This window comes from Arachis hypogaea, chromosome 19 (assembly GCF_003086295.3).
Source record: "Arachis hypogaea cultivar Tifrunner chromosome 19, arahy.Tifrunner.gnm2.J5K5, whole genome shotgun sequence".
Classification (NCBI taxonomy): Eukaryota; Viridiplantae; Streptophyta; class Magnoliopsida; order Fabales; family Fabaceae; genus Arachis; species Arachis hypogaea.
Genome location: NC_092054.1, coordinates 5231058 through 5246629, shown reverse-complemented (window position 1 = coordinate 5246629; position 15572 = coordinate 5231058). Strand labels below are relative to the sequence as shown.

The 15572-nt window shown below is 27.7% G+C and overlaps 1 protein-coding gene across 1 annotated transcript; it reads right to left on the bottom strand.

Annotated features, from left to right (window-relative positions):
• Positions 1-6512: 6512 nt before the first annotated feature.
• LOC112775259 (NADP-dependent malic enzyme 4, chloroplastic-like) lies at positions 6513-15323 on the bottom strand. Its single transcript, XM_025818784.3, has 19 exons — positions 15096-15323; positions 14775-14895; positions 13932-14006; positions 13651-13802; positions 13329-13434; positions 12994-13059; positions 12819-12914; positions 12646-12717; positions 12434-12517; positions 12250-12348; positions 12093-12140; positions 11677-11730; positions 11494-11592; positions 11184-11273; positions 10959-11036; positions 10472-10546; positions 10269-10359; positions 8823-8951; positions 6513-7011 (listed from the first exon to the last, which is right to left on the bottom strand). The coding sequence occupies exons 1-19, from the start codon at positions 15191-15193 to the stop codon at positions 6923-6925; spliced, it is 1722 nt and encodes a 573-aa protein (XP_025674569.2). The 5' UTR covers positions 15194-15323; the 3' UTR covers positions 6513-6922.
• Positions 15324-15572: the final 249 nt, after the last annotated feature.

Sequence of the window (15572 nt, the reverse complement as noted above, 5' to 3'; positions counted from 1 at the left end):
CCCCCTGCCGACCACACACTTCAGCAGAGTACGCCATGGGTGAGTCCGGGCAGCACGTTTTCAGACTTCCTTGCCGGTGTTGGGTTTGATGGGGATTTTGGTGGATCCCCCTTCTTAGATGAGATCAGTGCCATCATGCATGATGATGAGGCTGCCCGTGGGCGGAGTCAGACGACGGGGACACAAGCACCGTTACATGTCAATCTAAATGAGCCGCCCTCCGTGCCTCTTCCTGAGTATTTCGCTTTGGGTGGTACCCCAGCTTCGGCAGATACAGTTGTCAGGCCGTCCTCATCCCGACCGGTGCATGTCCAGCCTGGGACGCCTGCACAGCCAGCCCCGCAGGACAAGGACGAGGACGACGAGATCGAGGATGAGGAGCCGCTTATCCGGAGAGGTCAGAGGACACGGGCTCCACGTCGTTGCTTCACGGGGTCGCACCTGTTTAGATGATTTCTGTGCCGAGTTGTATGTTACCTATCTTCGTCTATGTATTTTGTTATTAGTGTTACTTCGTATCCACCTTTAGATGTATGTGTGTGTTACTCTGAAAACATCTGTACTTTGCATTTTGATGTTATTTAATTTCCGCATCATGTCTTAATTAATTTAATTCGTAGACTAATTTATTCCCATGTGTGTTCAACAGACATTTCGTTTAAAACTCTTTAAACGAAATATATTCATCAATTACGATCCCATGCACGTAACATATTCAAGTATGTTCCTTAGTAATTCGAACCATCTTGGTTTGATTTATAATTAGTGAAATTCGAACCAATTATGTTTGAATTATGTGTGTGTAGTTCGAACCAAATAGGTTCGATTTATATGCAAATGTAGTTCGAACCAAATAGGTTCGAATTACATATAAGTATGCTTTGGCTCATTCGTGAATCAATCTTCAATTTGACTTATTCATGTAACAACTTTCCTCCCATAGTTTATTTGTGTTTTTTACCATGTTTATTATCTCAAGGCAACAAAGTTTCTTACGCTAACCCTTCCTTTTTTTTTCCTTTTTGATTTATTTATTTATAAAACTCAAATCTAGAATCTTCATTAAGCCGTTGGCTACAAGGTAGAGAAAATCGATATTTTATGTGAAATCGAAAAAATAAATAAAAAATGTAAAACGTAAAATCTTAACAAGATTTAAATCGTAAAATCGTCAGACTTAGTACAAATTTCGTAAAATCGATAAACTCATTTAAAATCGTAATATCAGAAGATTTTAAGAGTTAAATCGAGATTCTAGCTACTATGGCTATGTGCCTGTAATTTTGTATACTTATTATTTCCTCTTAAATAAGATTTTGAGTTAGTTAACTTGAACAAAATTAATTATAGTAAATTCCATGTATTATCATAAAGATTATCTCTAAAATTTATGTGATGGTGAGTGGCGCTCACGAAAAAATTTGGATCTTTTAAATTTTAAATTTTATTTAAAAAAAATATAATTTTTTATTATTTATTTTATAAATAGGATAAAAAAATATGAAAAAAAATTATTTAAAAATAAAAAATTGCATTTATCTTCTACAATAAAAATTTAAAATTTAGATAATCTAACACATCAAATGAGTTGGTCTAATAATTTATTGACCTAACTATCGTCTTATAATTTAAATGACATACTCTTTTCATATTCACTAAAAGATGGTATATTCGAGCCTCACTCATATTTTTTTTTTGTAAAAAAAAAAAACCTACTTCTTGACCTAATCTAGAAGGAATATTTCTTTTCAGTCATCACTCATCATATTAATTCCTTTGTTTAGTATATATCCTATTTCGTCATTTCCTCTCAGTGTTACATCTCGTCTTATGTCTGTTTGACACTTTGACTATTAGCTTCACCAATCTTATGTATTATTAACGTGCTTATCTTTGTGGCGAGAAAAATATGCTTATTTTGGATTCGTTTGTATTGGTTTTTAAAAATAATATTTATTTTTCTAAAATTTCTTTTTAATATAATAGGTCAAAGTTATTTTATATTTAAATAACTTTTAAAAAAATTTTAAATATTTTAAATATTTTTTATTTTTTTTAAAATAAGATATTATTAACTTTTAAAAAAAATTAAATAATTTGTTTTTAATAAAAGTGTTTTTTTTTTTTAAATTATTCAAATAAATTTAAAATTAAATAAAAATATTTTATTAAAAAAAAACTTGTTTAACTTAAGAAAACAAATTCAAACCAATAAGACAATACTTAATTAATAGTTGCTGAAGAGGTGCTTATGTTTATGTTTGGTAAATAAAATCTAAACCGATCAAACCCTGAATCACCAAATACTTGGAGACTATCTAGTATCTAGAGTCTAGACACCCCACTATTTTAATTAAAAAAATTAATCATCGTTAATCATTCCTTATAGTGTAATCAACTAGGAAAAAAAGTGTTCATTGGACCGAAGACCCCGTGTTTAAGTTTGGACATAAAGAAGAAAAACGTACCAATAATTAATAATTAGAAATTTAGAATCTTCCTAGCTATTAAGTTTTTGAGTGTTTTAGTTTCAGAATATGTGAGAGAATATTTCAAGAATGCATCGTCTTTGAATTGAGCTTCATGTGCGTGCATAGTGTAAAAATTTAAAGAAATTCCAAATGTTTGGATTGTTTTATATTATTCAATTCATAGAGTACTTTAATTTACATTGAACTCTAACCTGACTAATTAAAAAAAATCTTCCAATAATTGTCCTTTTTTGATGCTTAGGAGACAATACTATTAGTGAAAAAAATAGAGAGTTGATTAATATAAAGAATATATTACCATTTGTATCAACGGAAGATACAAACACTGATAAATGTATCTATATAAGAATAAAACGTCAATTGTACTAGAAGATAGTTTCTGTGTGCCAAAAATACCCAAACGGACCAATTGTGTAACCAACGTTTAGGTATTTTTGGTACGCAGAAGTCATCTTCCGTAATTATAATTATTGTTTTATTCTTATATGGATATATTTGTCAGCATCTGTATCTTTTATGGATATAAATGATAATTTATTTTAATATATATATATATATATGGGGTAAAAATAGCAAAAAAAAAAGTGTTGATCCCAAGAAAATATATAAATTGCATTGAGGGATGACAATGAAATGAGATAGAAATAGGAGAGATTTTATTTTCCATTTCTGCATTTTAAAATTTTTTTTATTTATTTTTATTTTTCATATAACTAAGGGTGTTTATGATTCGGTTCAATCTAAAGCTTTGACCAATATTTGATTAATGTCAATAAAATTTAGTTCAATTTTATTTAGATCTCAAATTCAAAAAAATCTAATTTAGTTAAATTATTCAACCGGATTAATTATTAGAAAAGTCAAAACTCAGATCATCTGGCTCGATTCAGTTGAATCTAAAATTGAAACACCTTTATTAAATGTCAATTGGTAAATTTTTATTAATTATTGGTTGTTCATTATTGATTAAAGGACTTCAAATTAAAGTGATATTTCATCGTGTGGCTTTGCATATATATATATATAAACTGTTTAGTAGCTACTCATAAATTCCAAGAGCATAATACAAAATAGAAAAAGGAAAAAAAAAAAGAAGAAGAAAAACTATAGATTGGACGTAACGTTACGTTACATTGGTATGTAACAATCATGTACGTAACAATTATTCCAGAAAAAAGCAAGGTATGGCTTGAACTTCATATTCCAAGGTCAATACGAAGGACATGATATATGTGGTAAAAAATTGACAGGTCAAGCACAATAATTTTATGATTTGTACAATAATGTGAACAGAGAATTGATAACACACACGTGATATATAGTGATGATCATAATAATAATAATGCATGTAACTATTTAATTGTGTCTCTCTATTTGTTCAGTCACCAACATGTAAATTTGATGCTTTGTACCCTCCAAAAATAGACAACATAACAAGAAATATGATGACATGTGAGTTAGGCCAAGGTTGTATTCAATATTTAGGTCTTCAATAATGCAAAGATATGATGAATAATACAAATAAAATGGTTTCATCTATCACTATTTATGATAGAACGAAAATGTGCACATACATGATGCATGTATATAGATGATGTACCCCATAATAGAGACCTACGAATCTATCAATTCAAATTGCTGACATAGCCGTATGTATGTATGTCATAATTAATACATATACCTAATATGAGGACTTCATCAGGGTGTCTCATCTTCTTTCATGATACTAAATTTTAGGGTTTGGTTTTGCTGGCATTAGATTTTTTTTTTTAAAAAACTAGTAGAATAAGAATATTATTCTTATTATATTACTTGAAGATTTTCAAATGTACCGTTATACTGATATATCAGTAATTTTTAATTGTTGATCTTAATTATATATATTATATTTATTTTTTATAATTAAGATCAACGATTAAAAATAACTGAAACACCGTTATGACGGTACACTTGAAAATTTTCCTATATTACTACCATTAAAGTCAAGCAGCCGTGTTAACTCTTCACACTTAATAAGCAGCATTATTCATGATCATATTTGCAAAAGATACATGTTATATCTTTCAATTATGATTTTATATAAAAAAATTATATGTACATATCTATTAAAAATCAGTTATATATCAAATTAGTTATATATTTTTGTATAAATATATGTATTATTTAATTTTTTTAAATATATATTTTGTATTTTATTATATTATTTTATATGGATGACTGATTTAATAGTTAATTTTATATAATATTATGAGCATTTTCATTTCTAAAATGATAAAAAGATTCATACTTCATAGACATTCTTTATAACGTATCCATAATAGAGCTTCTAGAAGGATGTGTAGATGTGTGTAGAAATATGAAAAATAGTATAGAATAATTTAGAATAATTTAAAAGAATAATGTAGTAAGTTATACATTTATAACGAAAATTTTAGATGATCAATGATATATTAGATTAAATCTTAATCACTTATTAAAGAAGTAGATAACTATAAAAAAAATGAATGTTTAATGTTGTGTGTGAGAGTCATTTATAATAAAAGTTTTGGGTAAAGTATTAAATTGGTCTTTACGTTTTAGACGTAATTCTGTTTTAATTTTTAAGGTTTAAAGTGTCATATTTGAATCCAAAAAAATTTCATTTTGCTTCAATGTGGTCCCACGGTGAGGTTAAAGTTAAATAATTAATGGAATGTGCTACACGACAGCAGTATAAGAGCAAGATTGATAATCTGGATAACAAGTACAAGTTTTAGAGGCATAAAATTAACCGTGGATGTATCAATACATTTGTTTATCATTTTTCTTCTAATTTAAATGAAATATTTCTTATAGAACTAAGGAAAATGATAAATAAACGTATTGATGCATCAATGATTGATTTTGTGCTTTGGAACTTATACTTATTCTTCAGATTATCGATCATATTTTATTAATTATTTAACTTTGACCTCACGCTAGGACTAAATTAAAGTTAAATGAAACTATTTTAAATTCAAATAGGACATTTTAAACTTTAAGGACCAAAACAGGATTACGCCCAAACGTAAGGTACAAATTTAATACTTTACCCTAAAATTTTTTATCAAAACTTTTTTTGTCTCTTTTTTTATTTTTTTTTTTTGTTAAATATTGAAGATTAAGCTGATTTTATCTTAATTCAAAAAATTGAATAAGTCTATGTGTCAACACAATAATATTAAAGTGTGTCTAAAATTGTGACACTTAGCTTGTAATGAATAATTCAAATTTGTACTATATATAATATATATGATGAGCCTAGCCAGCTAGTGGTACAATGATACAAAATTTTGACTATTTATTAGAAGGTAGAAATTAACCTTAGCTTGTTGGTTATACTTATTACTTATACACATAATATTTATTGATTAAAATTCAGATAAGATCACAGTACGTACATAGTGGCTTCACATGCCAAAAATCTAGGGATCAGAGCTAGCTAGTACTATACAATATATGATGCATAATAATCATATATTATTCCATCTACACATCTATCAACATATATGAGATTCTGTGGGGAGAATTGTATAAAGCTGAGTTTTATGGTGTTTTTTATTATAGTGTTTAAATTATTTAATTTATTTTTAAAATAAAAAATAAAATATTTAAAGTAAAAAGTAAAATATTTAAAATTTATTAATTATTATCTATTTACTCTTTTTAGTAAGTTAGGCACCATCTTAAAAATATCATAACATTTATCTTGTATGAATATATGTGGAAAAGAAAAAAGAAGAAAAATGCACAGATTTTCCCACTTTGAATTACATACTTAAATTAAATAAATTAAACTTTTCAAATATTAACATGTAGAAAAAGTGTGTGTTTAGGGAAATTGATTGAGCCACTTTTAATGATGTTATTGTTTTGATTTTATTGGATTCCATGCATATTCTGGTTGCTTCTTTTTTTTTTTTTTTGTAATTCACCACCATTTAAAATGAGCTATATTTAAACGGAAATATTTGGTAACCAAAGAAAATTAGCTAAAAATAACCATAATTTACCTTATTTAGCATTCATTAATTGTTACAACAATTAATAAATGCTAAATAAAACAAATTCTGACTGTTTTTTTTGTCTCTCTAGCATTACCTTTAAAATACTTATACGGAGATAATGCAATGTAATGTTATGGTTCTTCAAATGCTTTTTTTTTAGCTTCGTTTTGTATTTAATTTGAAACCAAATACAATGTATAACAAAAATGTCAAAATTTTAAAGCTATAATATTATCTGACTATCACTACTACCAACTACGTACATTCTATTTCTATCGCATCCAAAACAATATATAACTTGGAAGAACCAAAGAGAAAAAAAAGGGAAAAAATTAATTAAAAAAATAATACACTTGTTTCATATATATGAAAAAAAAAATATAATGGGCAAAAATTGAAGTGACTTCATCTGTAGCTTCTATAGGTTGGAGTATACATACAGCTCTCAGCAAACTTCACCAAATCTTTTGGTTGAGGAAGTCGAGTGGCCAAGCCTGATGAGTTTAATGGAATTTCAATTTCATCAACATCCTAAAACTATTTCTAATATTTTGATAAAAAGTTTGTCTTTTATGTCATAAAAAAATGAGAAAATTCTACTCTCCCTCCCTGCGAGATGCTAAAATGACACCCCATTCTTCTCTATTTTATAAATGTATATTTTTCTCCCTTCTAACTTTTAAAAAAACTTTTCTTTAATCTATTTTAAATTTTTTGTGTTAACTAATGTTAACTTTATCCATTTTTTAAGAAAAAATAAATTATTTTTTGAAAAAATACCCGTTAACAAAAATTTTATTTTTTATCATTAAATTTTACTTACCAAAATATCCTTTAATAAATTATTATTTTATTGATTAAATTGTATTTTACCAAAATATTTTTAAAAAAATTAATAATTAAATTATTTTTTTCTAAGATACTTACCCTTCAATAATTTTTTAATTATTAAATTATGATTTTACTAAAATTTTTGTTAACAATTATTTTTATATTTACTATTAATTTTTTGATATCAATACATATTATTTTAACATTAAATAAAAAAATTTTACCACGGTTAATATGTATAACAATTAATATATATTGATATTGAAAAATAATCTTACTAAAATTTTTTATTTAATGTTAAAATAATATATATAGATATCAAAAAATTAATAGTAAAATATAAAAAAATTGTTAACGAAAATTTTGGTAAAATTATAATTTAATAATTAAAAAATTATTGAAGAGTATTTTAGAAAAAAATAATATAATTATTAAATTTTTTAAAAAATACAATTTAATCAATAAAAGAATAATTTATTAAAGGATATTTTAGTAAGCAAAATTTAATTATAAAAAATAAAATTTTTGCTAATAGGTATTTTTTTAAAAAATAATTTTTTCCTTAAAAAATGGATAAAGTTAACATTAGATAACACAAAAAGTTTAAAATGGATTAAAAAGGAGGTTTTTTAAAAGTTAGAAGGGAGGGAAATGTATATTTATAAAATAGAGGGGAGGGGAGTGTCATTTTAATATCTCGCAGGAGAGGAGAGTGTAATTTTCTCTAAAAAAATACTAAATTTTGTTTAAAATTAAAAATATGATAGTTTTTATAAGTATAAGACTATCTTTATCTCTTAAATTAATTTTTGGGATAAATTAAACTAACTTAATTTTTTATATGATATTAGAATCTGATTAAAAATTGTTATTAGACCACCTCCATATCACACAAAAATTCAAGTCGTCCTTAAATTTTACGTTTGAAGTCCTCATCCAGTCTTGAGTGTGAGGAGTGTATTAAATTTCACATTGTCTAAAAAGTCTAACCGTCCTTATACACGTGAGACAATACTTATTTCTTGAGCTAATTTTTTAGGTAAGTTAGGTCCATTTAATTTTGTATAAAAAATATAAAAAAAAAATAAAATATATTTTTTGTCTTTAAAATTTGTTAAAAATTTTTAAAATATTTCTAAAAATTTTATTTTATTTCAATTTTATCCCAAAAATCTTCAATTTGTATTAAATATACTACCGACAACTAATTTTTCAAAAAAGGACCAATTCAGCAACAATTTTATAAGAACAACCATCAACACAAACAAACCAGAGATAGTTATCAACTTGTCATGCATTGTTGCTGGATTAGTTCTAAATTTTTTAAAAAATTAGCTGTCAGGAGTATATTTGAGATAAATCAAAAATTTTTAGGACAAAATTAAAATAAAATTAAATTTAAGAATATTTTTAAAAAATTTTTTGACAAATTTTAAAAACAAAAAACAACTATGATAGTGAAAAGAAGGCTTACCAAGCTCATAGGCCTTAGCAGCGACATTTGCAGCTATATTTGCTGAAATCTTTCTAATGTTAGTGAAGGGAGGGTATATAAGCCCCTTTTCATAGTCCTCTTTGCTCACTTGTGAAGCCAAAGCCTCAGCTGTTCCAAACAAACCAACCATCACAACTTTAATAATCTTTCCATACTCTATATATATTTCTACTTATCTTCATTCTAAAAACAATTACAACCATTTATGCTAATTTATAATCCTTCAAAATTATATGGAAAAACAAAGATCAAATCCTTGTAGATGCATCTTTTTAGCAATACTATAAAAATCGAATTGAATCAGCCAGTTCAACTAAATTAACTTAAAACATGTTTCAATTTAACCAAAAATTCAAACCATTTGCATGAAAACTAGTAAAAAATTGGTAAATTAGTCATGATTTTTTTTTTTTGTTAATCAGTTCAAACAATTGATTAAAAAGACTGTTTTAAAAATATATTATTTATTTAGTTATAACTAGTTGAATATTTAAACCTTTAAATTTCTCATCTTACTATTGATTTGATTTTTAGAACCTTATTTTTATGGCACATGTTAAATGATTTTTCATTAGCACACAAGAATTTCTCTCTTATTTTTATGAAATAAAAGCAAATTTTTTAAAATGTGTACGTTAATGAAACATTTTAATTTTTAACTATGGTCAACACTAGAATTTGTCTATAGTGATAAGGAAACTACTTTGTCCCTTCTTCACGGTTTTGAGTTCCACTCTTAATAAGGCAAAAAAGAAAAAGAAAAAAAAAAACTCTTGGAGACAGCTATTTTTAATATTTTTTTGTTATTATTTAGTCAATATAAATATTAAAATTTTTTAATAAATAAATTTTATTCATTTATACGTATAAATTCTACAAAAATATAAATACAAACTATATTAATTTATGTGTGTAAAATTCTGATAAATATAAGTATAAATTATATATTTTTTGTCTATAAAACATTTATAAATATGAATGTAAATTATTGACTAAGGGCTTGTTTGGGTGAACTTCTAAGAAAATATCTTTTTTTCGAGTTATCTTTTTTTAAAAGATGTTATGGAGAAGTAAAAGTAATTTTATGTTTGGATATCTCATAAAAAAAATATTTTTATCTATCAATTATGTTTGGGTATAACAATATAAAAGTATTTTTTTGTTTATTTATTACATGAAAAACATCTTTTTTTTTTTAAGAAAAAAGATCTTTTAAAAAAAATGTAAATTACAGCTTCTCAAAAAAGATATTTTTTTTCTAGTGTTTTTACTTTTACTACTAGAAAAAATTTATTAAAAAATATTTTATTTATTAAAAAAAATATTTTTTCATTTTTTTTAACAAAATAATGGCGCCCAAACAAGCACTAAATACAAGAAAAAATGTAGAAATGAATAAACCAATGTTAATAATAATGCACTTACAAGCTGCTAGAAGCATGTCATCATGAACTCGGATTGTTCCAGACATTATCAAACCAAGACCGAATCCAGGAAAAATGTATGCATTATTGGCCTGATCAACAACAATAACATTTTTTAAATCAAAACTCTTTAATTTTCTTATATATATATATATATATATTAATTTTTTTAACCATTTCTAAATGTTCAATTGAGCTTTAGACCTGGCCAGGCACATGTTTCTTCCCATCAATTTCAACCGGGTCAAATGGGCTTCCACTAGCAAAAATTACACGTCCCTGATACAAATCCAATTAGTACCAATGTAATAATTAATACAAAAGTAAAATCTTACATACAATTCATGAAATTAATAGTTAAAAATTATTAGATAATAATTTAGTTAAATATATTAAATTATTTAATAATTTTTAATTATTAATTTTACATAAAGACAACTGTATTTGATTTTTTATCTAATATAAAATAAGAATTAAAATCTTTAAGTATTTGTTTGAGCACGATTCTGTCCGATTATAAGAAAAATAGATACAAGAATTTAACTGGGGCTTAGAAATTTTAAGAATAGTCGATGATAGTATCTGATTCTCTCATAACATGACATAATTGTGGTCAAAGCAGATATGAAAGAATGATATAAAGAAACTTAAATTATAAAAGAATTAAGTTGTGTATTCATATTATTATTACCTTAGTCCAATTATAAGCTTGTTCAGCAGTACATTCTGATTGTGATGTTGGGTTGGAAAGAGCTAGGATAATAGGTTTCTGCAAAAATTGTCACATAATTAACACACATTATCAATTAGCTTAAGTCAACATGACATTGTATATTTAGTGAAAATAGTAGATAACTATGAATTTTCTTCAGAATTTTAATGAAACTAAATTAGACAAATAAAATTGACAAGGTACCTCATTATTGGAGGCCATAGCCTCAACCACTGCTTGAGTGAAAGTTTGGCCTTGTCCTGATGTTCCAATCAATACTGTTGGCTTAATTTGCTGAGTTGAAAAACCATTAAATATGATAAGCAACTTGAAAATTAAAATAAAATGTTTTCTGTCGCGGTCATGTAAAAAAATAGATGAAAATTCATGTGCAGTTAACTTCATGTGAAGTTGATAGTTTAGAGTCGTTAAATGATATAACAGGTTTGACTAACTGCACCTGAATTTTTACCGAAAAAAAATATATTTCTATCTTGTTACACGGAAAGAGTACATTAACTGCTTGGACCAGATCCGATATAGGTTCATGTTCATGAGCCCAAGGCTTCTTGAAATGTTGAAGTGATTCCTTTCTGGAACTAACAATCAATCCCTACAAGATTAGAGTAAAATATTAACAACATAGAAGATGTGAATTTTACAAGATTTTGGAGCTGAATTGAATTCTATGGATAACCTTTGAATCCACCAACCAAATGTTCTTGCGAGCTTTTTCCACTTCAATATTTGTCTGCATACACAATAATAGTTTCTTGGGTAATCTAAATTGTTTATGCAATGTTCTTCTCATCATAAAACCTTAAAAACAGTACTTCCTTTGTTATTTTTATCTGTAACAATCAAAATAGTCTCTCAGTTTTAATCTGTAAATTAAAATAGTCTTTCTATCAATCACCAAGTTAAAATTAACAGAATTCCTACTATTAACTTCTACTGTAAAAGACTCACGTGCAATTATCTTTATGTGAAGTTGATATTTGTCAAATCATCTAATAATTTTCAAATATCAACTTCACATAAAGACAGTGAGTTTTTACGAACTTTCACTCTGACATAGCATCAAAAGGAATAAGTCTAAATTCGGCTACAGACCCGTTTTGATATTTCAAGGGCTATGAGTTCTGCAATTCCGGTGCCAGCCTGTAACCACAAAGAACACAATTCAAAAGATACTTAAAGCTAATGTCGACACAGAATATGATAATTTAAGCTAAAAAAAAGAGAGACAATCTCATAATTAAACTTTTACCTCTCCAGCCCCAAGGAAGAGGAACTTGTGATCAGCTAAGTTTCCTCCGACCAATTTCAGGGCCGCGACAAGTCCGGCGAGGACCACCGACGCTGTTCCCTGCAACAAAGCAGAGGGAATTATAAGAGATAATCATTGGTTAACAATGTAACTAAATCCATCACTGAAGATAAAAACCTCTAACCTGAATATCATCATTGAAAACAAGATGTGTTGACCTATATCTTTCAAGTAGATCAAAAGCATTGTGGTTTGCAAAGTCTTCAAACTGAGAAAACAAAATTCAGAAAACAGAAAAACATTAGTAGATATATCCCATTTAGATTCCAAACAAGATTTTCTAATCATCCTTGAATTCTTAGTACTTCAAAGCAGACAGAAAAGAGTTTTGACAACCTGAACAAGGATTTTTTCTCCATAATTTTGTTTTACTGCAGTCATGAATTCATGCAGAAGTTCATCATATTCCTGGAATCCGAATATTCGAATCAAATTCATTATCATGGAACATTAGATGACAAGAATAATGCCTAATTTGATCCAATATAGTAGGGAAGTGAATCAGAAACCTTGCCAGTTGCTCTTTTATGCCTTAGACCAATGTATAATTCATCATTCAACAGCTTCTCATTGTTTGTACCCACATCAATGGTAATAGGCAAGCACTGAAACAGTTTTATAAGTGATTACCACAAATGTATCATATCAACTACTTCTTTGTGACATAGATAGTAAGCTACTTACAGCAGAAGGACGAACTCCTCCAAGTGCTGTATACAAAGAAAGTTTCCCAACTGGTATTCCCATTCCCTAATAATCCATCACAAGTTACCAAAGTGAAAATCATCAGTGAAGTTATGTTATATTAATCACAGCGAAAAATCGGTATTATCTCTTTAACTTCAATGCCATTTACCCTCTGTGAAGATAATTAAGATGTCGAGATGTAGTATGTTAAGTAGTTTAGTCAAATATGTCAAACTATCTAACAGTTCTCAACTGTCATCTTCACGTGAGTAGTTGCCTTAATTATCATATTATGATATGTTATACATGTGATCAAGTATAATCAAAGTTACCTGACAGCCAAGGTCCCCTAGACCTAAGATCCTTTCTCCATCAGTTACAACTATGACTTGAATGTTCATCTCAGGCCAATTCCTTAGAACTTCAAGAATCCTCCCTCTTAAACACACAATTGCTTCAAAGGTTAATAACACAGAAAGAATTCATTCTGATCCTTCAACAGACATGCCACGTGTCACTTAACGTGAATCCATATATTCATTCTTAGAAACCAAAATGTTTACTTTAAAATTTCGATAACTAGAATAAATCATACTCGCAAAGTTGAGAACCGAAATGAACAATTTTTACTTGTGCAAGTTTAGAGAAACTTACTTCTCTTTCAAGCTTATAAAAAGACCTTGAGGATTTGAGAAGATGCTGCCATATTTCTGGCAAGCTTCACCAACTGTTGGAGTGTAGACAACAGGAAGTAACTCCTCAACATGATCAATAAGAAGCCTATAAAACAACCTTTCATTGCTCTCCTGAAACCCATCATCATCATCATCACATATCAAACTGAAAAACATTAGAATCAAGTACCAAACTTTGCCAATTTATATGTGATTTCAAGCTAAAGATGCATTTCAAAGTTTAGGACAAGAAAAGGGCACCTGAAGATCCATCATTGCCACATACTTCAGCAATGGTACTTGATACTGCCGTATTAGTTGAATGAGTCTCTTCACCTGCATCAATGAAACTGCAATAGTAAGAATCACTTTGACAAACTCAAAATAATCTCTTAGTACCACAAATTTATTTAATTCTTTTAGTGGCTAAATTGTTCATTATAATGAATTTTGTAAGGACAAAGTTCTAGAACTTAGGACACACTATATATTTATATGGTACACAATCTAAAGAAAAATTGTAAGGAATGAAATAATTAATTAAGAATAAGGTGATTCCTTGAGGATTTCGATTTCAGACTAATTAGCCTTGAAGAAAGAAAAAAAAAAGACTAATTAGATCCTCCTTGATAGCAAATAGTAAACACATTATGTCCTTCCGTCTATAGATAGTGCGAAATGAAACGGAATTTTCTATGTATTCCATTATCTACAGTGACATGTCTTATTGCTGTCACGTGAGTATGGAAACAATGTTATTTTGGATAGTAAAACATTCCTTATTTTCTGAATTTCCATATAACCCTCATCAACTATTCTTTATTTTCGACGGAATTTGAACGAAACAGATGAAATTTCGCTCCAAAAATAATTATCTCCACAACGATCTTTGATACTATAATTAACAGTACATATAAGCATTGCCGTTAAATTTTACATGATGAATTCATAGAAGGACGTAACGTATCCACCACTTGCTATCATAAAAGACCTAGTTGATATTTTTTTTTCTGACTAATTAGTCCGGGATCGAAACTCGAACACCTAATTGTCACTTTACTCATTGATTAATTAGAAGATAAGGCAAGCAAGAATTGAAGTAACCTGAGTTTCTTGAGAAATAACTGATGGAGGAAGAAGACCACGCAAGTAATGTGCATCCCTTTCTTGTTCAGTGAATGCCAATCCTTTATTGAAGTGAGGATCTCGCAACAATGTATACCCACTACAATGCAACAAATAAACCATCATATCATAGCATGGTGATCTTCTTCTAGGAAGATCTTCATAAATCTTTGTTTCTGAGTTTAACTCTTGCCACATTCTCTTCTTTTCTTTGTTGTTTTTTGAGTCAAACCAACATTTATTTAGATCCTGTTTCATATTATAATTATAAGAAGCTTTTTATAAAGCTTTATAACTCACCTAGCAACAGAAACACTCCATGGTGTCACAAACTGATCCTCTGTGGCTCTATCCTCGCCGTACACGTCCTTAACACCGCCACCGGCGAAACTTTCCATTCAAACGTTGTCGTTTTCCTTTTAACTCTTCCTTACTTGAAGCACAAGAAACCACTCTTTGAGCACACCAACCCCTTCTCTCTTGGGAAGATAAGTTTTTTCCAACACAAGAAATTAGTCACCCACCTAAGCTTTAGTTGAACTTTTCATAAATCCAACACAAAAATCGCAACAACATAACAAATTATTAATACCCACATAACCAATTTTTCTTGTCTCATGATAATTATTAGAAAGTTCTTTTCTTTATTTAGACGAAAACAGAGTAAAACAGAGCAGCTCTGTGATTTTGTACGAAAAGATAAATCATATCTAAGAAGTTTAAATTTTAAAATAACAGTGCAAACATGCATGAGTAAAAATGAAGTATTTGTATATC